We start from the raw sequence: 25,245 nt of genomic DNA on the forward strand, positions 1-25,245 counted from the left end.
GAGATATTTGTGACATAGCCTTAGAACAAGCAGTGTAGTATTCAACCAGATCATTAGCAAACTCACCTGGATGGGCTGTTTCCAACAGTTATGTACCCATTCTCGTAGTCATTTCCCTGGGGGCTAAAAAGACGAAAATCAACTGGATCATCACTATCAATGGAGCTACCACTCGAAATAGAAGCAGTAGCCAGATCTGCGTCAATGTCTATAGCATCTGATGTAATAGGGATACAATCAGGTTTTGGAAGAGGCAAAAACATTGATGGCTTGACACATTTTTCTGATAATAGTGGTCTCGATAAACTGATTCCCGAGGCAGTGCGCCCAATGCTTGAAGGGTGCAACCCAGGTAATGGAAGTGGCTGTGCATGTGGCCTCTCTGCAAAACTTTGACAGCGCGATACTTGAGTAGAGGGTGATGGTGATCTTGACTCTGCTCGGGATCTAGACCCTTTTTTGGAAGAGATCTCACTATTATTACGCCTTCGAGACCCTCCTGATTTAATATTTCCTTTCTGTTCAGATGGTGTCTTAAGTTTTCTCTGTAACGTATCAATAAAGTTCTCCTTGCTTGTCTTCTTTTTCACTTCTTTGGATGAAGACTTCCCCCACCATGAAGGCATGTTTTAATGTAACAAAGTTACAGAAAATGATGACTTGGATCCTCCAACTTTAATGCATTCCTTGCCTGTCAACTACCTGAATGAAAAGGCCATGGCCATAAATATGTAACATACATGAGCTATCATTGTAAAAGTCCGGCTGGCATTAAATAAATTGTACAAAACATAGTTCAGTGGAAGAATCAATAGAGCACTTAAAATAGGCAGAGACGAATAAACTTTTGAAAACAACCATGCAAAACGAGTCCGGTAATTGCAGTGAAGTGAACGTAGAAACTAACAAGAACAAAGTCAAGTAGGAAATTTTTGGAACTTGAGCAATAGCTTCTTTTAATAAGTTATCTATATGTATCAAAACAAAATAAATTAGTGTGGGTAAAAATCCAACCTCACAAATTGAGAAGGGAAAGAGAGTTGTTCATGTGGGTGAAAATCCCACACGAATCCGTGGCGGGATCCAATACCAAACGAATCGATTTGCGATTCTCAGTGGGCTTCACACGAATCCATGCAACATAGTGAATAACAAAAATAAGGCCAAATTCTTCTAACTCCCGAAATTCACACGCTTCCACTTATTTAAGAGTATGTTTCCTAATTAGGTGATTACTTTGTTCTTAAAGGAATTTTTTCCCTTTTTAATAATGCCAAAAGAGTGTACTTCAAATTCAAAAACTCATCTTAAGATCCAAATAAAACTTCAGTGGATCTTTCCACAAACTTAGACACTAAATCTAAATGAATAAAACATGTAAAAGTATAAATTCCTATAACTTGTAATTCTAATCAGTAGTGAAGTCCTCTTTTCTACTTAACCTACATTAAACCTTCCTAACCCACTATAACTCTTATCTTTCTAAAAGCTTTGTTTCATCTTTTCTTTCCATAGAGCTTTTTATTGCCTGCATTTACTCTTTTCTAGCTCCCATGTTTCTGCCTTCAGCCTCCCTATCGCTTCTTGCACTCGCTTCTCACTCTGGCAGCTAAACCTGATACTTAAACCTTCATATATTGGGCCCTATCTCATTCTTCTTGGTACCGTTCTTCTATATCATTCGTCTCTATCCCATTCTTTTACAATATTCAATATTAAATCAACATTTTTTTTTAGAAAGGTAACTTTATTGATTTGAAATAGTCTTACATATGAACGGAGGGGACAAGTTGTCCCCCATCCCTAGGTAAGGTACAAATATAAGAAATTTAGGGAAACCAAATCCCTATTTTTGAAGCCTAACTGGCCTGGGATACAATGAAAACACTCTCTACAATGCAACTGCTTTTCATACCGGCCTTCGCTAACTCGTCGGCCTTTCATTTGCAGACCTATAGGTATGTGAGAAACTTGCCCAAATCACCTTGCAGCAGTCCTGAATTTCCATGATGATATCAGAGAGTTTCCAAGGGATGATGTTCGAAGTGTAATACAATATTTTCACCTCTCGCCCAAGAAATGATGTTCGAAGTGTCTCCCTCTGCTATTAAGGGGCCCACACGATGGGTAACGAACCACTTAAGACCATGCAATAAAGCTCTTGCTTCTGCCTCATTTGATTCACATATCCCAGATGGACCAAAAAATGAAAATATTGTATTGCAGTTTGTGTCACGGATGGTCCTCCAATTCTTGTAGGGCCCGGTTTACCGTTAGCACTTCCATCAAAATTGAGTTTAAGCCATCCGATCAAGCGTGGCTTCCAAGATGGTGAAGGGTAGATTATGACTCTCAAATCAAAATTGAACTCGTGTAAATGATGACTCTCAAAACACAGATGATATCGAAGCGACAAATGATGAAAATCAGAAAACATGGAGTGGTGTCAAAATGTTGACCAACTATTTGACAATGCATTGGAGTTGAAAGTATAAAAAATAGATGAATGAATTCAGTATGCAGAATCTCAAATAGGATCAAGTCAACATGTTGACTGTTAGCTTAGTTACCAGAACATCACATGCCTTGTGGAACAATCTGTTTTTGCCTACAAAAAGGTAAAATGTCTACCCTTAAGAATACTAGAAGCAAGGCAAAGGATCATTATTACAATGCAATCATTCTAGAGGTACCTGAGAAAACTAAGCTGTCTTTAATCAACTAAGCAGATAAAAATCCTTACCCTCTGGAAAAGATTGAATAGATCAAACTGACTGTTAATGTGTATTGATATCATGTGAAGATGTAGTCATTGAAAACACATCAGCTATCCTGCCTCTACTAAAATGATTTTGCAAACCCTTAAACTGTAAGGAGACAAATTCAGGTACATTGGTTAATTTTGCATACATCATTTCCAAAACACCTGTAACAGCTAAGATCTAAATAAATGTAAAAATGAGTTATCAGTGATCCTACAGCTGAGAATTAATAACCATATGGGCCATAACAGCTATTCACTTGCCAATTCAAATTGGTTGGTGTTAATCATAGATATAAAAGCAAGAGGTCTTAAAATAACAAGGAAAATTTTTGAGAAACAAATGTCTAACACTTGGTGGTCAATCGTTGACCCACCTAGCTGACTTGGCTTTAGCCCAACCTATAAAAAATCAAAACAATCATTCAGATAAAGGCCAGTAAAGAAATTCTTCAATTCAGCCAAGTCAGCTAAGTCAAGAATTGACTTGGTCAAGTTGAATCCACCGTGCGCCAGAACAAGTCCACGTCGAAGACTGAGTTTTTAAATGTGCGGAAAACAATGAGCATGAACAATATAAATATGTTTGCATAGATTGAAATGTCAAGAGGTCTTAAAATAACAAAATACTTCTTGAGGAAACCAATAAATTACAAAATACTTCTTGAGGAAACCAATATTTAAACAATTGACAGGTCAACTGTTGACTCAGCTGAGCGCACTAAATCGATCGAAAAATTGAAAAAATTGTCTAGATCATGGCCAATGAAGAACACGTTCAACTCAGTAAGGACGGACAGGTAAATAATGAGCCAACTCCCACAGGTCACTTAGCAAGCCCACATCTAACAATGAACATGAGTAATATAAATGTGTACATGATTTATATATATGAGGAAAGAGTGCCTACTCCCCGGAGTAGATAACTTATCTACTACGTGAGCTTAAAATATAGTGGGGCCACATTGTTTGGGTGACCAAAGCATTCATTTGACGGGCCCTCACAAAGACTGGTCTGCCCAAAAAATCAGCTTCCATAGGATAATCCCAACCCTTCGATTTCTGGACGCAAAAATGGACGGGTATAAACCTTCATAAATCTGTCCATTCGAAGGGTTAGATGATCCTATGGAGCTGATTTTTTGGGCACACCCTATCTACTTGAGGGCCCATCAAATGAATGCTTTGGATCACCCAAACAATATGGTCCCCATTGTATTTTAAGCCCACGGAGTAGATAAGTTATCTACTACGTGGAGTAGGAACTCTTTCCTCATTATATATATATATATATATATATATATATATATATATATATATATATATATATATATATATATAGAGAGAGAGAGAGAGAGAGAGAGAGAGAGTAAAGGGTTCCTGCGCTCGAGTGCAGAAAACAAGGGTGGGGTCACATTATTGGGGTGATCCTAAGAATTCATTTGAAAGGCCCCATAACAAATGGGGTGTATGCCAAAAATCAGCTTCATTGGCATAGGGTGTCCATTTGCGGGGGTGAAAATGGACAGATACTGTTGGTCCACTAATCTGCCCATTTTTTCACCCCACAAATGGACACCCTAAGATGATCCAATGGAGCTGATTTTTGGTGGACACCCTATCCATGAAAGGGCCTTCCAAATGAATGCTTTGGATCCCCCCAACAATGTGGCCCCACCCTTGTTTCTGCACTAGAGTGCAGATAAGCTCATATGTGCTCAAGTGCAGGAACCCTTTACTCACACACACACACACACACACACACACACACACACATATATATATATATATATATATATATATATATATAGAGAGAGAGAGAGAGAGAGAGAGAGAGAGAGAGAGGAAAAGGATTGTGCGCTCGAGCGCACCAAGCTTAGATGCGCTTGAGTGCCCCAAACTCATGTGGGCCCACTTTGTTAGGATGATCCAAAGAATTCATTTGAAAGGCCCTTACATAGATGGGGTATGTACCAAAAATTAGCTCCATAGGATCATCCTAACCCATACATTTGTGGAGGTCAAAATGGACAGACTCTGTTTGTCCACAAATCTGCCCATTTTTGCCCTCCACTTTTAGAGGGGTTAGGATGATTTAATGGACCTGATTTTTGGTACCCACCCTATCTATGATGGGGCCTTGCAAATGAATGGTTTGGATCAGCACAAAAAATGTGGGACCCATGCGATTTGGCACTCGAGCGCACCTAAGCTTAGGTGCGCGGTTGCACAAACCATGTGGGGGGCCACATTTTTTGGGGGATCCAAAGCTTTCATTTGGAAGGCCCTTCTATGGATAGGGTGTGTACCAAAAATCAGCCCTTTAGGATCATCCTAACCCTGCCATTTGTGGAGGGAAAAAATGGGCAGAAACAGTGTCTGTCCATTTTCCTCTCCAACTTTGATCGGGTTAGGATGATCCTATAGGGCTGATTTTTGGTACACATCCTATCCATGGAAGGGCCTTCCAAATGAATGCTTTGGATCCCCCAAAAAATGTGGCCCCCACATGGTTTGTGTAGCCATGCACATATAGCTTACCTGTGCAGCTGCACACAAACCATTTCCTCTCTCTTTCTCTCTCTCTCTCTCTCTCTCTCTCTATATATATATATATATATATATATATATATATATATATATGTGTGTGTGTGTGTGTGTGTATGGGATTTGGTAGGGACCATTGCAGAAGGTATTTTGCGGCTGGGCTGTTGCATGTGAAAGCAGCCACTCAGCCATGAAATGCCTTCTGCGATGGTCCCTAGCAAATCCCAATATATATATATATATATATAGAGAGAGAGAGAGAGAGAGAGAGAGATAGAGAGAGAGAGAGGAAAAGGATTGTACGCTCGAGCGAACCAAGCTTATGGTACGCTTGAGTGCCCAATCACATATGGGCCCACTTTGTTAGGATGATCCAAAGCATTCATTTGAAAGGCCCTATCATAGATAGGGTGTGTACCAAAAATCAGCTCCATAGGATCATCCTAACCCATCCATTTGTGGAGGGCAAAATGGACAGACCACAAATCTGCCCATGTTTGCCCTCCACTTTTGGAGGGGTTAGGATGATTCAATGGAGCTGATTTTTGGTACACACCCTATCTATGATAGGGCCTTGCAAATGAATGCTTTGGATCACCACAAAAAATGTGGGACCCAAGTGATTGGGGCACTCGAGCGTACCATAAGCTTGGTACGCTCGAGTGTACAATCCTTTTCCTCATATATATATATATATATATATATATATATATATATATAGAGAGAGAGAGAGAGAGAGAGAGAGAGAGAGAGAGAGAGAGATGTAAAGAAGAAACCAAGGCCTTGAAACAAGGTTGAATGTGCATTTAGCAAGAATTAAGGAGGAGAAGCATGGAATGGTTACAAGCCTTGGAAATATAACAGGCCATGCTGTGTTTTGGCCACTTCAGTGGTTTACCAGAATAAGATCCTTTGATGAATGAGTAGCAAAGCATGGTTTGCAATATTTGATGGAATAACATGCAAATATGAAACCCAAACCCAAATATGAGATAATTTTTTTCTAAAATATGGTCAAGCTTCCTTCTAGTCAATTTTCATATAACGTTGTAAGTTTTAACTGATTCCCAAATGAGGTAAACCCCAAAAAGCTTTCCTTTGCAGTAAGGCAAAATACCTGGTGTAAACTGTAGGAACCCAATAAATCAGTCTGTCATAACCCCTCCAATGGCATAATCAAGTTAATTGATAATACTCATTCATTTCGCATCCAAATTTATTTAAAAGCCAGATTCTTCTATTAAATTATTAAATGCCAATAACAATCACACAAATCCCACCTAACAGTTTAATAACCCTTCGTTTTCAAACCAGTTTTTTTCAAAACGGGGATGCGGGTGAAAATGCAGCCAAAGAAAATCCTAGTTGACTCGGCATGATGCAATTGAATACTCGGTTGGTTGACACAGTCATAACTTAGGAGAGTCAAAGCAGTTTTGATTGACTTTGTAGGGCAAAACATGAACTTGAGAAAGAACACGACCAAGGCAAAAGGGAGCCAACTCAGTAGAGTTTTGAAGCTATGCTTGAAACATCATTTTTTTTGCCTTCATTTTAATCACACAGATCCCAGCTAACATTTTAAAATTTTAATCCTTCCTCTCCAAACACCATCAAATTCCAAACAATTGCATCAACATTCTCACATCATTTCTCAATGTTTTTAAATAAAACTCTTAAACAAACATCATTTTTTGCCCTCTGTTAGAAATGAGATTAGGGTTAGAAGAGAGGAAGAAGAAGAGGAGTGAAGGATGGAGAGTCTCCACTAGGGAGCTCCTCATGAATATGACGTATATATAGGCCCAAACTAAGGCAAAAACATACAATGACTACAATACCCCTAACTAATACAAGTAATGTCTAAACTAACCTAATACATTATTCAACACTCCCCCTCAAGCTGGAGTGTATATACTATGAATAGGGGTGTGCACAATTCGGTAGTAACCGAACAAACCAACCGAACTGAATTATATTTCGGTTTCGGTTTCGGTTATTTATAATTTCGGTTCGGTTTCGGTTTAAGAATTTTTGTGTTTTCGGATATCGGTTACGGTTTCGGTTTTAAAGAAGAAATTATTCGGTTAGACCGAATAACCGAATTATATTTTGGCTATTTGGTATTTTGGTTGCTAAAACTAAAAGTCAAGGGATTCATTACAACCACATAAAAAGCATCTTGTAAAGAGAATAATTATTACAAAGGACAAGGCAACCTGACGTGGCTAATAGCTATCCTAGCTTTTCCTCTTTACTTTTGAATTAAACCTATTTCCATTCTCATTTCTCATTTCTCACAGCAAAGATCACAGCAAAGCTTTTCCTCTTTATTTTTGAAATGGGTTTCTCTCTCGACGCCACCTCCACGACTCACCGACGGGCGATGGGCTAATGGCCTTCGAATCTTCTTCTCTCTCTCAAAGCCTCAACGAGTTTTTTTCTACTCTTTTCTTGAGAGGGTTTTTGCTACAAGCCTCCTCCAACTCCGGTTCAACTCCGGTCAGATGACTCAGATGAGAACACTCAGAAATCAGAGGTGTATGCCTTTTTTAGGTTTTTAGGTTTTGCTTTTAGGGTTCTCCTTTTTTTCCAATTGAAATAGGGTTTTGTGTCTTTTTTCATTGATTTCGTTGTTCTACTGGCATTGAATAGCTTACTGCTCTTTTTTTCCATGAATTGATTATTGATGTTTCATGGAGAAATGGGTGCAATATTTTTTTTTACCCCCAATCTTAAGTCAAAAGAAACAAGATTTGATTATTCGGTGAGACCGAACTAACCGATTAACCGAATTAAAATTTCGGTTTCGGTTAGATTCGGTCATATAAACTTTCGGTTACGGTTTCGGTTATGGGTTTTAGCTAACCGAATTTAATTCGGTTAGTAATTTCGGGGCAATTCGGTTCGGTTAAAACCGATTGAACACCCCTAACTATGAAGCTCCAGCTTGCTACAAAGAACTACGTCAACAACTAAAAAAGTAGAAGAAGCTCATACACATCCAGCTTGGTATAACACTCATCCTCAAGCTGGTGTGGTACATACATAATGAAAAACATAAACAAAAAAACAAAGGCCACCATGAACAGCATCGAGATCAATGTCCATAAAAAGAGTAGCTCCCCTGAAGTAGCACAACAACGAGAGCGATCAAATAGGGCCTCTCCCTGAATGAGAGCACGACAAACATATCCGCATATCGAGGACAATGGAGGCGCCATGGCAAGAACAACTACAATTCAGCAAGCAGAAGAGGCACACCAAAGGTGCGGACAACGAACATTGGCGAAGCAGCACAACGCCAAGTGAAGAGGATAGCAATTGATTGAGAAACCATCGAAGACAAGGTCGATGGAGAAACTGTTGCCTGGAGAGAAGGGATAGAGAGAAAGAAGATAACCAACCAACGATGGGGAAACCATCATCTGGAGACTAGGTCGACGGTATGAACATCGTCACCTGAAAAGATAAGAAGATAGGAAGAGGATACCCAACCAGCGATGGGGAAACCATCGTCTGGTGACAACGTCAACGGCATGAACATCGTCGCCTGAAGATAAGAAGAGGAAGATAACTAACCAACGATGGGGACATCATCGCCTGAAGACAAGGTCGACGGCATGAACATCGTCGCCTGAAAAGAGCATACCAACGATGGGGAAACCATCGCCCGTAAAGGAGAGGTCGACGGGAAAAGACAGTCGCCTGTAAGAGAGCCGACCAACGATGGATATGGAAGCCATCGCCCGAAAAAGGAGGAAGAAGATAACATGAAGGGATAAGGCAAAAAACCGAACAACAAGAAGAGACATGAAAAACAAGACATGAAAACAAGACAACACTCCCTCAAGAAGACAAAGACAACACTAACAACACTCCCCCTCAAGAAAAGACAACAAAGTGGACAACACTCCTAAGAAAAGACACAAAGAACTAAATGAAAACACTCCCCCTCAAGTTGAAGGTCAAATACCTTCAACTTGCAAAGAAAAGAAGACAAATAAGGCACTGCACCGCTTTCGGACATTTGATCAAACACTTGGTGTGCGCCGTAGAGAAGAAGACAAAGGAAAAATGACAAACAAGGCACCACACCTCTCTTAGATATTTTATCAAATACTTGGTGCGCGCCTTGAAGAACTACATAAAAGACATAGAAGGTAATAGAAAGAAAGAGATGATAAAAAGACGACAACAAGACAAGCACAAGAGAACAACAAGAAACAATACAAGACAACACTCCCCCTCAAGTTGAGGCCAAAGGCCTTCAACTTGAAACAAAAAGAACACTTTCAAGGCACAAAATCCCTTTGAGACATTTCATCAAATACTTGGGGTGCACCTTGAAGATGAGATGAGAAAGACAAAGGCCATAGGCCAAAAAAGCTATAGAGAAGAGAAAATAAAGAGAGCTTTGGAATGGAGGAGAACCCAAAATGGGTTTACACAAGTAATACAAACATGATTTTTGTTTTGTTTTGAGATATACGATAGAGGGAAAATGGGTTAAAAACGAAATGGGTTTGACGAAATGAAAAAGAAAGAGTGAGATTTCTAGGGTATAGAAATGGTTTTTTTTATTTATTATTTGGGTATTGTAGCAGGTTACTGTAGCGGTACTGTAGCGGGTTACTGTAGCAGTTACTATAGTGGCTTACTGTAGCAGGGAATGGAGGGGTTAGGGGAAAGGGAAGAGGGGCAGTGGGAGGAGGAGGAGGGAAGGACACGAGTGGGGAGAAGAATTGAGGGAGAAACTATAGAGAGATAAAGAGAGGAAAACGAGATACGAGAGAGATACGAGAGAAAGGGATGATGGCATGGAGGGAGATACTCTTCTTCTTTGCTTCTTGAAGGATCAGCCCATTGGCTCTGATACCATCTATGAAGCACGGGTACGGGTACGGGTGCGGTTACGGCACGACACAGGTACGTGATTTGCCAAAAAAACCGGGTGCGGGTACGTTCGGGTACGCCGAATATAATAATATATTTTAATATTTTATTATATATTTATAAAAATTAAAAAAATAATAATTGTAGAGCAATCAAATAACAATAACATCACCAAAATGAAAAATTCTAATATTACTCTTCATTTCATAAGTGATTAAGTTCCATATTTCATAACATGAGGCATCAATATATCATTCATTAGAAAAAAAGTCTGTGACCAGTGTGTTGACCAGTGCCTGACAAGATGAATAAGTTTTAGAGACCAAATTATGAGATTTTTTTTACCGGACTTTTGGGATTTAATAATGTTTGGACAACAATAGATTTTATGAATTTTTAAAATTTGAAAAATACCCTACCGTTTGGAAGTTAAGAAAGTTAAAATTTTGACCCGACCCTTTTTCTTTGAATTTTGTACTAGAACTGGAGAGTTGACTTTTTTTCCTTTTAGATTTGAGTGTTGAAACTATTTTTAATAAATCCAAAAGGGGGGTATTCCGTTATTTACATGTAAACCATTTAAGTAAATGACATTTACTTAAATGGTTTACATGTAAATACCGAGTAAAGGAAAGTAGAGAGAAGTACAGGAGAGGAAAGAGAAGCAGCAGGAAGAAGCACGACGTGTCGGGTACGCGTGGTGCGCACCCGACACGGTTTTTTTTTATAAAAAAAATGGGGTACGTACCCCGGACGTACCCGGGGCGTACTCGGACGTACCCGCCCGCACCCCATACGTGTCGGGTGCGCGAGCCCCGGGAGAGTACCCGTGCTTCCTAGGATACCATGTTAGAAATGAGATTAGGGTTAGAAGAAGAAGAGGAGTGAAGGATGGAGAGTCTCCACTAGGGAGCTCCTCATGAATATGATGTATATATAGGCCCAAAATAGGGCAACAACATACAATGACTACAATACCCCTAACTTATACAAGTAATGTCTAAACTAACCTAATACATTATTCAACACCCTCATTTCGGCAGCCAATTCATCCCCATATTTAAAAGTCCGAAACTGAATTTCACCAGACCACCCTCTGGTATACAATCTTCTAAACATTACTGAAAGTTTGAAACTTTTAAGTTCCAATTAAGTTCCAATCAGATCATCGCGATGAAATCGGAGGAAGGAGCTCTCACTACAGAGCCAAAGGAAATTGAAAACATCCTTATTGACTATTTTCGGGGCCTGGCTTCAATGCAAATTTTTTCAAGCATTTATGGTACCTTACTAAACATGACTTTGTTGCAGCAATCAGAAAAAATTTCAAAAGTGGTAAATTGCTGGCTGAGGTGAATTCGACCTTGATCACTTTGATCCCAAAAGGCTCGGACTCCACCTCCCCCTCCAAATTCGGGCCTATTTCATTATGCAATGTAATTTATAAAACCATTACAAATATACTGGCTTCGAGGTTAAAAACAGTGATTGGTAAGCTGGTGACTGCTCCGCAATCAGCTTTCATTAGAGGGAGACAAATTCAGGAAAATATCTTGCTGACCCATGATTTATTACACAATTTCATAGCCCCAACCATAAAGCTGCAATGTGTTTAAAAGTTGATCTGGTGAAAGCATTTGACAATGTCAACCGACAAACCATTGCAGGTTTCATGCTTAGGCAAGATTTTAACCAGACCTGGGTAAATTGGATCATGGAGTGCATCTCAAAGCCCTCTTTTGCCATCATGATTAATGGCACTCCGCGCAGTTACTTCACCTCCTCCATTGGAGTAAGGCAAGGGGACCCGCTCTCTCCGTTGCTATTCACCTTAGTCATGGAGATCCTAACTCAGCTCCTGGAGAAAGCTAGACAAAATCACACTTTTTCTACTCCCTTCGTTCAGGGCGAACTCACAGTATCTCACTTGATGTTCGTGGACGATTTGATGATCTTCTCGAATGCAACCAGGACAGCAGCAAAGGGGCTGATGGAAGATTTTACTGATATAACTGGTCTTGAAGCTAACAAATCTAAATGTGAAGTGTTCTTTGCAGGAACAAGCAGTCGAAAAAAGGAGCAAATCAAGAGGACCTTGGGTATGCAAGAAGGCATGCTGCCAATTAAGTACCTGGGGTTACCTCTTTTCACTTCGAGAATAAAGAAGGATGATTGTCAGCCGCTGATTGGAAAGATCAGAAAGAGAATTCAATCCTGGGCTTGCAAATCCCTATCTCAGGCAGGTCGACTGGAGCTGCTGAAATTGGTTTTAAGCACTTACCAGTTATACTGGTCTGCTGCTTTCAATGTGCCTTCTGGAATCTTGGAAAGCATTGAGAAGATTTTCCGAGACTTCATCTGGGGGGGAGGACAGAAGAGAAGAAAAAAAATTCACACAATAGCATGGAGCGACATTTGCAGGCCTAAAAGAGAGGGAGGCCTTGGTCTAAGAAGGCTGGCAGAGGTAAACAAGAGCATGCAGATTAAGAACATTTGGCACCTCATTAGCACAAAGAATTCTCTTTGGACGGCCTGGTTCCACGCATAATATGTAAAGCACAAAAACATTTGGACCATCCCGGTTTCAGCGAAGCCATCATGAGGAGTGAGAAGTATCCTCAACTCCAGAGATATAGCAAAACAGCATGTTTGTTATCTTGTGGAGGAAGAAAGCAGCATCGAATTATGGAATCAGCCGTTGCACTCAAAGGGGGTGCTGAACTGAATACACTTATTTCAAAAAGAAGTACCTGCTCCTCTCTTGCTGTAATGAAAATGTTGGACAATGTCACAAGCCAAGGAGTATGGAACCCTGTTTTGTTTAAGGAGTCCCTGAAGGAAGAAAAAATAATTCTGGGTCAAATTCTGAGGAGTGGAAGCCAAGAAAACCTGCCAATATGGAAACTAGAACCAAGTGGAAAATTTACAGTCAAATCAACTTGGGAAGAAATCAGAAAGCATCATGGGAAGCCTGAATGGTGCAAAACAATTTGGCGCAAAGGGTTCAGCCACCGTCAAGCCATTGTTACTTGGAAGGCTATCCAGGGAGGGCTGAATACGAAAGAAAGGCCCACTCATCTGGGCATCCGTATCGACACAACCTGTAATCTATGTGGAGCAGCTGCTGAAAGCACCGATCACTTGTTTTTCAAATGTGGGTACTCGGCCAGGATATGGAGGTCGATTCTATGGCGAATAGGAACAAGAAGAAAACCAAAAATTTCAATTCTGGAGGAAGAAAATTGGATTAGAGAATCTGTTAAAGGAAGAGGGCAGAGGGCCACGGCTCTAAAATTGGGCTTCTAATCTACCAGATACAACATATGGAGAGAGAGAAACCAGCGAATTTTCAAAAATAAGTCCAGCCATAGGAAACAAATTTCCAGGCTGCTACACACTTGGGATATAAATTGCTTCCATCATTAGATAACGAAAGGTACTGCTCATGGGAGAAACCTGAGAAAGAAGTCAAATTAAACAGTGATGAATCTCTGGAGGAGGAAGGAGCCAGCATTGGCGGACTACTTCGAAATAAGAGAGGAATGATCATGATGGTATACTCAGAAAACATGGAATGCGATGAAAGCGCTGATATCAACATGCTCGAGCTTTAAGCTATTCTTCGTGGCCTCAAAGCAGCAGTGACTATAGGAATTAAGTGAATTTGGATTGAAGTGGACTCTTTGCTGGCGGTTCAAATCATAGAGAGAAAGGCTTGTACACCATGGAAGGCAACCCAAATTGTAAATCAGATCAGATCCTGTCTGCTTCGATTTTCGGCATGGAGAATCACGCATATATAGCGAGAAGGAAATGCGCCTGCAGACTATCTCTCAAAGAGGCTTTGCCCTTGCAAGGGTGCAGAGATAGAGATGGTCAAAAATATGTTAGGCTTAAGGACTAAGCTTAGGTAGAACCTGCTGGTATTGTGTTTTCTTTTTAGTTGGCCGATGTTGGCTCCTTCTCCAATTGTATTCTTTTTGCCTTCTGTTTAATGAATTCTGGTCGGGGTCCGCCTAACCCCAGCTTGCCCATTAAGAAAAAAGTCTGAAACTTTGAATTAACATTAATCTTGCAAAAAATTAACTACACGATAGTCCGATTTGATCATAACTCGAACCAGAATGCCCAAAACCCAACTCATCAACACAGATCTAAGAATTTCCAACAGTACATCAAAGAAAAATTACATAAATTAAAGAAAAAACTTAACAAAAACAAGCTAAAATTTATAAATAATCAAATAAAACACTCTACTTACCTTAAATATCCGAAATCGATACAATCCTTCAACAGAACGAATTGTCACGAATTCCCTACCGAACGCAGACTGACAAGTGGCAAAACCGTAATTTTCTCCAAATTAAAGAACCTGATGGCATAAAACCCTAGCAAGACCATGGAGTGTCCGTATCACTTGATACGCAAAAAGAAACAGAAAAATCAGTCGATTTTTCAGCTGAGAATAAAGCTATTGGTGTAAAATATGAAACATGGAAACCCTAGACAGTGAGAGAGAAAAAGAGGCGAAATGGAGAAGCAGGGAGGGGATTTACGCAAGATTTGGAGATTTTTGAGAGTGAGCTTGGAAGAGAGGGCTGAAAAGGGAGAAATGGGATTGAAGAAATGAGAAAGAGATGATTAGAAGAAATGGAGTTGTCCGAGTGTTGATTTTAGTATACTAAAATCGGATGTTAAAATAACCCCCCTCTGATGGATATTTTGCCCCTTTAACAGAAATCGTTAACTTTTAATGCTTTTGGAGTTAACGGTTGCGCCTCCATCCTTCACATATCCTAATTCCTAAGGATATGGAAAATATCCATCAGGAGGGGGGGAATTTCACTGCCTTAAAATAATGGGAAAATGACCAAATAGAAGGAGTTTCTTCTGACTATGACATTTCAAGAGGGCTGTTTTCTAAATCACCAATCAAGAGTGCATATGACTAAAATGCCCTTGACTCTCTCTCTCTCTCCCCCTATCAAATCACCTATTTGAAATGATTATATTTAGGAGAAAACAAATCCCAAAACCCACATTTTTCCCTCTTCTTCTTCTTCCTCCCACGTACCAAAAAAACGTACGTATGAAAAACCCAAAAACCTCCATTGTTAGATGCCAAAAGCTCCATTCTAATGCTAAAAACCTCATTTTTAGATGTAAAAGCCTTCCTAACCCTTCATTGCATTGCACAACGCCTCCATTTTCAACAAATATTGGAAAAACACGTTATTAGATTTGGAAATCTTAAAAATCTTCACTAGAAACCACCATTCCATTTCAGAAAGCTTCCATTGAATGGAAAGGTGTGTATTTTTACCCCTCTCCCTTCTTTCCATTATAAGGCATGTTTATAAACTTGAATGAAAGTTTTTCATGTTAAACTACTGTCTTCCATTGCAGAAAGCCTTCAATCACTATTTAATCTTATTTAAATTACTTTAAACACTTTATAATCATTGTTATTTTACTGTAATCCACTAATTTCTTAAGTTAAACCAGTATTTCACTACCATAAACCAGTACTCAAGTGGGTGTTTATAAGTGGTTTATATAGGTTCTTTGGGTAAGATTCCTCCGTAGTGGTTTATAATCGTAAGTAGTGGTTTATTAAGGGTTACCAGTGGTTTAGAGTGTTTATAAGTGGTTTATAAGGATTAACAATGGTTTAAAGTGTTTATAAATGATTTATACAGGGTAAGAAGTAGTTTATAGTGTTTATAAGTGGTTTATATAGGCTTATCAGTGGTTTAGAGTGTTTACAACTGGTTTATATAGGGTAAACAGTGGTTTATATAAGCCTATCAGTGGTTTAGACTGTTTATAAGTGGTTTATGTAGGCTTATCAGTGGTTTATAGTACTTATACATGGTTTATACAGGGTAAGAAGTATTTTATACTGTTTATAAGTGGTTTATATAGGTTTATCAGTGGTTTAAGTTTTTACAACTGCTTTATATAAGGTAAACAGTGGTTTATATAGGCCTATCAGTGGTTTAGACTGTTTATAAGTGGTTTATATATGCTTATCAGTGGTTTAGAGTGTTTATAGATGGTTTATACAGGGTAAGAAGTAGTTTATAGTGTTTATAAGTGGTTTATATAGGTTTATCAGTGGTTTAGAGTTTTTACAACTGCTTTATATAAGGTAAACAGTGGTTTATATAAGCCTATCAGTGGTTTAGACTGTTTATAAGTGGTTTATGTAGGCTTATCAGTGGTTTAGAGTGTTTATACATGGTTTATACAGGGTAAGAAGTAGTTTATACTGTTTATAAGTGGTTTATATAGGTTTATCAGTGGTTTAGAGTTTTTACAACTGCTTTATATAAGGTAAACAGTGGTTTATATAAGCCTATCAGTGGTTTAGACTGTTTATAAGTGATTTATGTAGGCTTATCAGTTGTTTAGAATGTTTATACATGGTTTATACAAGCTAAGAAGTAGTTTATAGTGTTTATAAGTGGTTTATATAGGTTTATCAGTGGTTTAGAGTTTTTACAACTGGTTTATATAAGGTAAACAGTGGTTTATATAAGTCTATCAGTGGTTTAGACTGTTTATAAGTGGTTTATGTAGGTTTATCAGTGGTTTAGAGTGTTTATACATGGTTTATACAGGGTAAGAAGTAGTTTATACTGTTTATAAGTGGTTTTTATAGGTTTATCAGTGGTTTAGAGTTTTTACAACTGCTTTATATAAGGTAAACATTGGTTTATATAAGCCTATCAGTGGTTTAGACTGTTTATAAGTGGTTTATGTAGGCTTATCAGTGGTTTAGAGTGTTTATACATGGTTTATACAGGGTAAGAAGTAGTTTATACTGTTTATAAATGGTTTATATAGGTTTATCAGTGGTTTAGAGTTTTTACAACTGGTTTATATAGGGTAAACAGTGGTTTATATAAGCCTATCAGTGGTTTAGACTGTTTATAAGTGGTTTATATAGGCTTATCAGTGGTTTAGAATGTTTATACATGGTTTATACAAGGTAAGAAGTAGTTTATAGTGTTTATAAGTGGTTTATATAGGTTTATCAGTGGTTTAGAGTTTTTACAACTGGTTTATATAAGGTAAACAGTGGTTTATATAAGCCTATAAGGAGCATGCCATATGGCAAGGAGGCTCTGGACCGCTTAAGTGTTTGGAACATAAAACGGAAGATGATATAGGGTAGGCAAACCTTGCGACGCTCAAGAATACAATAGATGAGGTAGGCCTCTAAGGGCCTTAGAGCATCGGTCATGCCCCCGCGAGGGGTGAAGTTGCTGAACATGAAGTTGTGAAGCATCTTAGCTTCAGGAATGAGATGGGAGGCTTTCACTATCATGTTGGATCTATAACTCCGGGTAATCCGACCATACACAGTGTCGTGATCAAGATCATTAAGTGAATGGATCCCATTTACAGGCCAAAAGTAATGCTCAAAACCATTGGGACTAATCTCAAGCATCTCAGCAAGTTCATGATAATTGAGTCGAATCGTTGTTTTCTTGACGCGAGACTCAATTTCGAAGTACGTAGGACTGATTGTGAGATTGGCATAGAAAAGACGTACCAATCTAGGATAGATAAGCTCATCAAGATGAAGAAATTGTGTCCATCCAAGAGCGTCAAACCGAGCTTGAAGGTCAAAGTGTTTGAGGACGTCGGGCTCTATGAAGCGCCCTGTGCGGACACCACGATTAGCCATTTTCGGCCATGCCTTCTTCGCTTGTCCAGAGGAGAAGTAGGGATTTGGAATAAGCTCCGGTTCGGGAGCCGGAGCCGTAGCTTTCTTAGACCGCTTCCTCGATGGTCCTTCATCGTCCTGGCGTTGGGAAGAACCTCTGATTTGGACATTTTTGGTTCGAGACATCTTGAGAACAGTTAGGGAATAAGAGAAGTTGTAATGGAGGGTAAAACGGAAGATGGGAAACCTTAGATTTCTGAAAATGGAGAAAATGAAAGAAAATGGAAGAGAAATTGATTATAATGGAAGAGATGACGAAGAAAATGAGGAATGTGGAAGAAAAATAAGAGAAAATGGAAGGAGAAGGAGTGTGAATGGAAGAAAATGGACAAAAGGAGGAGGAAATGGAGGAATAGGAAGAGAAATTGGGGGTGTTAGCAGGGATGACGCATTTTGTGACCTTTTGGGTAAAAAACAGGGTTTTGGAGGATGAAGATGATGAATTACGGTTAGATTTGAAGGGATTGTAAGGGAAAATGGTTAATGGAGTTAGGGTTTGGAAACGGTTTTCAGAGAGAACGGAAAACGAAGGAAAATTAGAAGAGGCAAATGAAAAAAAATGCACGTTCGAGGGTTTAAAAGCGGTTAGATAAGTGTCGGAATTCCGAGACTGAAATTTTTTTTTTAACCCATCAGAGTCGCTGCGGAATTCCGATAGAAAATTCTCGGAGTTCCGACTACATAGGTTTTGCATTTTAAAAAGATTTGCAGTTTACTGCGGAATTCCGAGAAAAATTCTCGAAATTCCGACCAGAATTGTGAAAAACCAAAACATTTTCCTATAGTATCTGCGGAATTCCGAAAACAATTCTCGGAATTCCGACAAATTTTTTTTTTCTACGGAATTCCGACTAAATCTCGGAGTTCCGAGCAGTAGTAAATTTTAATTTTTTTTTTGATAAGAAAAATATCATATCTACCCTAATGTGCTATATTGGATTTGATTGGCCGCCTCCATTAAGTCCATTATTTTGGAGCCTTTTCCATCCATCCTATCCCCATGAAAACAAATAAATTGAATTTGTTTCGAATAGTGTATCTCACTGCAAGCAGCATATGTGAACTCATGACCATGCGCAACAATCAAATCCTAATCCAACCAATTATTAGATGCCAAGGTCTTGAAAGTTACATTCGATTTGAACCTGCATTGGAGTTGGAAAATGGAAGAGACGGTCTGATCCTTACACAATGGAGAAATTTACATACATTCGAATTTGGAACTGAAGAAATGGAATAAGTGGTCTGACAATCACCATAATACATTACAATTTACAGACATTACAATTTCGAAATGATATGTCTCGAGAGCGTCGACCCACCATAAGCACTCGGCCTCACAATCAGCATAACAATCACTGCCTTCTAAAAGTGGAACATAAGGTGCCTAACCCTTCAATGGTTCCCTCCGTAACAATCACCTGCAACACCACCACCACAGCCCCTACAAGTTCACAATCGTGCCACACCGGCCATCTAAAAAATCCTCTAGTAGTTGTCTTCTCATGACCATGATCTCTGCCTGACTGAACTTTGGCGGCACATCACGTGCTAGGCAATCCATCTCCTTCAGCACAAACAACCCACAATCATTGCTGCAAAAGAAGAAGACATCATCGACCAAGCTCGTGGAGCGCAAATAAGAGGCACAATGAATTTAAGTTTCCTAACTCCTGATTCTAATGAAATTTAGTACCTTTTTCTCTGTATGGGCCTCTTGTCAAGTTCTTCCACTAGAAACTTACTTACATCCACCTTCCACTTTTCTAAGTATAGCCCCTCCAGGTATCGAACCTATGAAATAATCATTACAGGGTAACAGTTTTATATACTTACAAATTTAATGAAGAAAGGTGAGACTCGAACTCACCAATGGTCGAACCTCTGTCCAGTACTTAACATCTTTCAAGGAGTTGTAGATGTAGAACTTTTTGTCCACCATATCAAGGACTAGAAGAATCCAATGCTGAGGGACATGCACCGGGAAGAGGACTCTTTTTAGGCTATCCGGCGGGCATTGATTCAAGCGGCAAACGTACTTCTCAACGGAGTCGGGGCCGGGGCCGGCGTAGCCCTTGTCAGTTATACAATCCTACAGAAGCAATACAAGCAAAGTGATTCGTGACCAAAACACATTCAAAGCTTCCTAAAAAATTATAAAATGAAAGTTTGGGAATGAAAAACGATTTATTCTTACGTAGAGGTAGGTGCTGATGGAAACACAGGCTCTTTCTCCAGGTTTTCTATTCCGTTCATCCCGGACGTTCAGATACTCGGCGTATATGTTCATAAGCTACGTAAGATAACATATAGATATTAGAGACGAATATCACTACTGAAAGAAGTCAGTATTAGAAAAAATAACCAAAACACTTACTGGAGAAGTTAACCACGCTACGGGGTCGTTAAGAATAAGCAAGTCTTTGGCACACATGTACTCGTTGTTGATCTTTATGACTCGGTGGCTGCAAAACTCCGGATTGTTTAGCATTTACAAAGGGTACATAACTATATTACAGAAGAGCTTCAATCCAATTTATCTTTTGGGAAGTGCAAGAAGCGGTCTGAGCAACCGATGGTTTTGCGGCTCTGTCGCCGTCTGTTTATTGTTCGTCTTCTTACGTCCAATACCTCTATACGGCGAACTAGTGTATTGAGAGGCTTTCTTCCTTCTTAAACCCAACTTCACTACTCTCTCAATACTCCAAACTTTCGGACCCATAGGTTTTATTGGAGTGTCGTGGATGGAAATTACTACCGGCTCTATTCCCTCCCGTCGGTCTTGGCTTCCAAACACGACCAACTGCTGGTCCTCCCCTCCATCCGGACCTTCACCTTCAACCACCTCCGGTGTATCCTGGCTGGGAATGATGACCAACTCTCGGTCATCCCCTCCTTTCATCACCTCCCCCCCTCCTTCATCTCCATCCTGGCCTTCGGCCTCCTGGTCCCCTTCAGCCTCCTGGTCCCCTTCAGCCAGCTTCCTCTTCAACTCAGCTACTTCATCTTCCAACTCAGCTACTTCATCTTCAAGTTGTCTTAACCTCCCCACTATGAAATTTAATTCAGCCCTGCTTATAGGCTTCTCTTCTCCATCCACTTTATTCTTTTCCTTATCAGTTTCTTTTTTTTGTCCATCTTCTTCTCTTAACAGCTACATTGCTCTGAAAAACGTAAATGTGAAGTTAATAACATATGAAATATATAGTTATTGAAAATGAACTATAAAGACCGTACCAGTAGACTCAGAGACGCTATCGTTTCTTCCTCTGAAATCTGAATGTCTTGGAGACGATCCTTGTCTCCAACACCTTTTCTCTTATAAACCTACGAAGATTAAAGGAAATTTAGATAACTTGAATACAATGACCCTATGTAAGCAAGATAGTGATGTTCCTTACCACTGATATCGGAGTAGAACGTTTTGCGATCAAAACATTGTCGACATCTAAGACATCATCTTCTCCGACGGACTGCCGCTGTCCCTCTTCTTGAGGAAAAAGAGGATCGTCGAGATTGTCTACATCATCTGCTACGATGGATAAGAGACTCTCTTCTTCAGGAATAGGTAGTAGGCACTTCAGAACCTGACATCGAATAGTTCATTTCGGTTAGAATAAGTGAGACCTAGAGGAGTACAGAAGCTTTACGTCTCACCTCCTTCTTCTTTAGCTTCCTATCACGGATCAGGGTAATGAGGGTTGTCTGCTCCTTCATCCGTGTATCGATCCTCGCGGTTCACTTCAATAGGCGTGGACGCGCATCTGGAACTGAAGGTTCCCACAGGGTAGTATGCTCGAATAGCCACACCTGGAATGAAGACGTACGATGATTAGAGAACAAAAATTTAACTTACATATCACTTATATGGTACATACTATATGTACTCTTTACCTGTAGCAGAATAGCACAACCGTTGGTATATCCCATCCCCTTCTTCGAATATGAATCCAATGACTCTATGAGGAAGCCATAGACAGGGTATGCCCAACCAATTCTTCTGATGGTCTCTGCTTCTAAGTAGGGGAAAATGCAGGATTTCGTCTTGTGATCCGTGGAGTCGGCATGTGCAAAAAGCACAGAGCAGCAGAGGAGTAGCAAGACATGTCTGACTGTCGCCTGGATCGATAAAATCTCGTCCGACATGGACTCTGCCCTAATAACCTTCTCAATCTCAGTGAATCTTGCCGTTGGACTGCCAAACCTCCAACCTTCGACCTCTTCTGTCGAATGCCAGTCTATCCTTATTCTATCCCCTGTAAGGCTTAGACCTAATGCTAATGCTACATCCTTAACCTCAAAGGGGACTACGATGCCGCCTACTCTAAATGCCCTGGACTTGGGTATCCAGGATCGCACGAGGGTGGTCAAAATTGCCTTGTGCAATTTTACACCTTCTAGGTTAAGCAAGCCTCCAAATGGGCTTCTACTTAGGATATCAGTATGTACATTCCTCAACTGCAGGGACTGGAAGAAGTCGTAAAACTTGGAGGGGCAGCATCTTGACGTAACATAAGACGGCTGGAAAATAAAGCATTATTAGATATATAGCACATTAGCAGAAATACAACACTTAAAAGAATAACAGGAGGTATTACCATGATTTCACAAGATGATTACTATATGCAAAAGATGAATATGAATCCAAATAATCAGATGTGGACCTGTTCAAACACAATGTGAGGAAACAAATTACCAAATATCCATTTAATTTCTTAGAAGCCTATTAGGGTGTAGAGCAAATCTCTAAGGAGAATTAAACCCCTAATTTATCTATTAAACCACTGTAACATGAAAAATTAGGGGTTTAAACACCTGATTGCTCGCAAACTCAAACCCAATATAGCAGTGAAATGTTTATTCTATTTTTTAATAGCCTAGTAGGGTGCTGACCAAATCACTACGGAGAATAAACCCCTAATTTATCAATTAAATCACTGTTAACATAAAAAAGTAAGGGTTTAAACAACTGATTTGTAACAAATTCAGCCCCTATAGAGCAATGACATGTCCATTCATTTTATTACAAGCCTATTAGGGTGTTGAGCAAATCACTATGGAGAATAAACGCGTAATTTCTCAATTAAACCACTAATTTCTCCTAAATTAGGTTTTTAAACCATCAATAGTTAGTTAAAACACCTTATTTATCAATTAAACGACTGATTTCTCACAAATTAGGTGTTTCAACAAATAATTTCTCAGAAATTAGGAGTTTAAACCACCGATTTCTCAGAAATTAGGTGTTTAAACCACTGCTTTCTAACAAATTAGGGGATTATAACCATCAATACTTACTTAAAACCCCTCATTTATCAATTAAATCACTGAGATTGGTTTAAACCACTGATTTTTCATAACCCTAACTGAGAAAACGACTAAATCACTGCCTTATCAAAACCCTAAATGACAAAACCACATAGAGACTGAGAGGGAGAGAGTGACAGTGAGAGAGATGGGTTACCAACCTGTGAGATTTGCCGCTGAGATTTGCTGCTGAGATTTACCTAGAGAGAGATAGAGAGAGGCCAAGAGATAGAGAGAGAGATAGAGAGAGACACACAGAGAGAGAGAGAGCGAGACAGAGAGACTTGCCGGAATTTCTTCGCCGACGCTCGTATTTGCAGCGAGAGAGAGAGAGAGAGAGAGGGAGAGAGAGAGAGTAAACAGTGGAAAGTAAAAAGTAAAAAAAAAAATCAAGAGAGTAAAAACAGAGGGAGAGAAAGAGAGTAAAGTAAAAACCGTGTTTTTTAAGTAAGGGTATTTCTGTCCCATGGTCATCCAAACCAGTCAACATCACTTCTGTTTTGTGATTTACAAAACACCCCTCTTGAAATGTCATTCTCAGTAGAAACCCCTTCTATTTGGTCATTTTCCCTAAAATAATTAGTCTACTGATGTTGGCACCACCATTTATGATAATTGTATGAACTCATTTTGTCTTTTAGTATTTTAACATCTAGCAAAAGTTATCACAATTCATAAAAAAGCTCTCAGAAGCTAATTAAAAAGGAAAAGACGAGGTGAGTCTACGCAGTTTCATTAAGAGATCTCCACATAAGCAGCAACCAGCAAGAGAATGGTGAAATACCGGTTTTACCCTTCTATAATTATCGATTAAAATCATGGTATTTGCTAGGCTTTTGTGGAAAGCCCTTTCACAGCTGATTTTTGCACGAGCGGACAGCCACACAGGCTCACTTTTCAACAGATTTTGTCTTGTTCATTTGATTCGTTAGAAGACCTTAAGGGTGCAACTCGGGTCGGGTTGAGGCCAACCCGAACCCAACCCGAGCAACCATTTACTCAACATAACCCGAGTTCCAACTGGACGAGATTCAACCCGACCCAACCCAAGGAGCCTTTTTTGGCAACCCAAACCCAACTTGACCCGAGTTCCACCCAAGGTTTAAAATTTCGGTTTCGGTACCGGTTTCGGACCCTAAAATTTCAAAATTTCGGTCGAAATCTGGTACAGAAACCGAAATCAATATTTTATTTAATATTAAATTTTGGTAATTTCGGTGAAATATTAAATTAATATTAAAAAAATAGATTTTTTGGGTCAAATTTCAGAAAAACCAAAATTTCGACTGAAATTCTGAAATTTCGGCCGAAATAAATGACCGTTTCGGTTTTGATCGATTTCGGTGTCGGTCTCCACCGAAATCCGAAATTTCGGATTTCGGTCGAAATTTAAAACCATGGTTCCACCCGACCCAACCCGAGATTTTAAGCTTAAAAAATAATAAAATTATTTAAAAATGTCGGGCTTCACCCGGGTCGGGTTGCCCAAACCCGATCCGAATTCAACCCGGGCTAAGAAAACCCAACCCGAACCCAAACTCAAACCCGACCTGAACTCAACCAAACCCGACGGGCTTGGGTTGAGCCCGCCCGAGTTGCACGCCTATTAGAAGTGGTTGATCTCTCTTGCAAAAGTCAGCTGCGAAATTGCGTAGCAAATCCCTAAAATCAAATATTGAAATCTTTATATATAAATGATTTTTAGCTATCAATACCCAATTGCCAACTATTTTCCACTTAGCCAATGAAATTAAGAAAGAGTGTTGCCAGGGGAAGTGAAACTGAACAAATTCCCCCACGCCACACGGTATAAGATGAGTAGTTTTGCAATTTTAAGAAACAAAAAGCCATAAAACAACAAAAAGATTGCTAATGTGGGAAAGGCTGTTCAGAGTCATCGCCCACTCTACACAAGTGCCGGAAGGGACTTTTCGGTGCAGGGTGATGCGGGCCCACACGGGCATAGATAAATCCTAATTAAACTAGGAATTCTATTCAC

General features: G+C 39.5%; 1 protein-coding gene across 3 annotated transcripts in view; it reads right to left on the reverse strand.

Moving 5' to 3' along the window:
* The window catches only part of LOC143857179 (mitogen-activated protein kinase kinase kinase YODA-like), a 54,274-nt gene extending 39,388 nt beyond the window's left edge, over positions 1-14,886 (reverse strand). For 2 of the 3 annotated variants that reach the window (XM_077367568.1, XM_077367566.1), the window contains exons 1-2: positions 14,466-14,885; positions 67-702 (exon numbers count right to left, since the gene is read on the reverse strand). In XM_077367568.1, the coding sequence (XP_077223683.1) occupies positions 67-626 (560 nt within the window). In that variant the 5' untranslated portion in view covers positions 627-702; positions 14,466-14,885. Of the gene's footprint in view, positions 1-66; positions 703-14,465 lie in introns of all 3 variants that reach the window. The other variant, XM_077367567.1, reaches the window with a different exon arrangement.
* Positions 14,887-25,245: the final 10,359 nt, after the last annotated feature.

The sequence above is a fragment of the Tasmannia lanceolata genome, unplaced genomic scaffold, assembly GCF_043159265.1.
Source record: "Tasmannia lanceolata isolate RefF3 unplaced genomic scaffold, GAP_Taslan_0.1 ptg000024l, whole genome shotgun sequence".
In the NCBI taxonomy this organism is placed as follows: domain Eukaryota; kingdom Viridiplantae; phylum Streptophyta; class Magnoliopsida; order Canellales; family Winteraceae; genus Tasmannia; species Tasmannia lanceolata.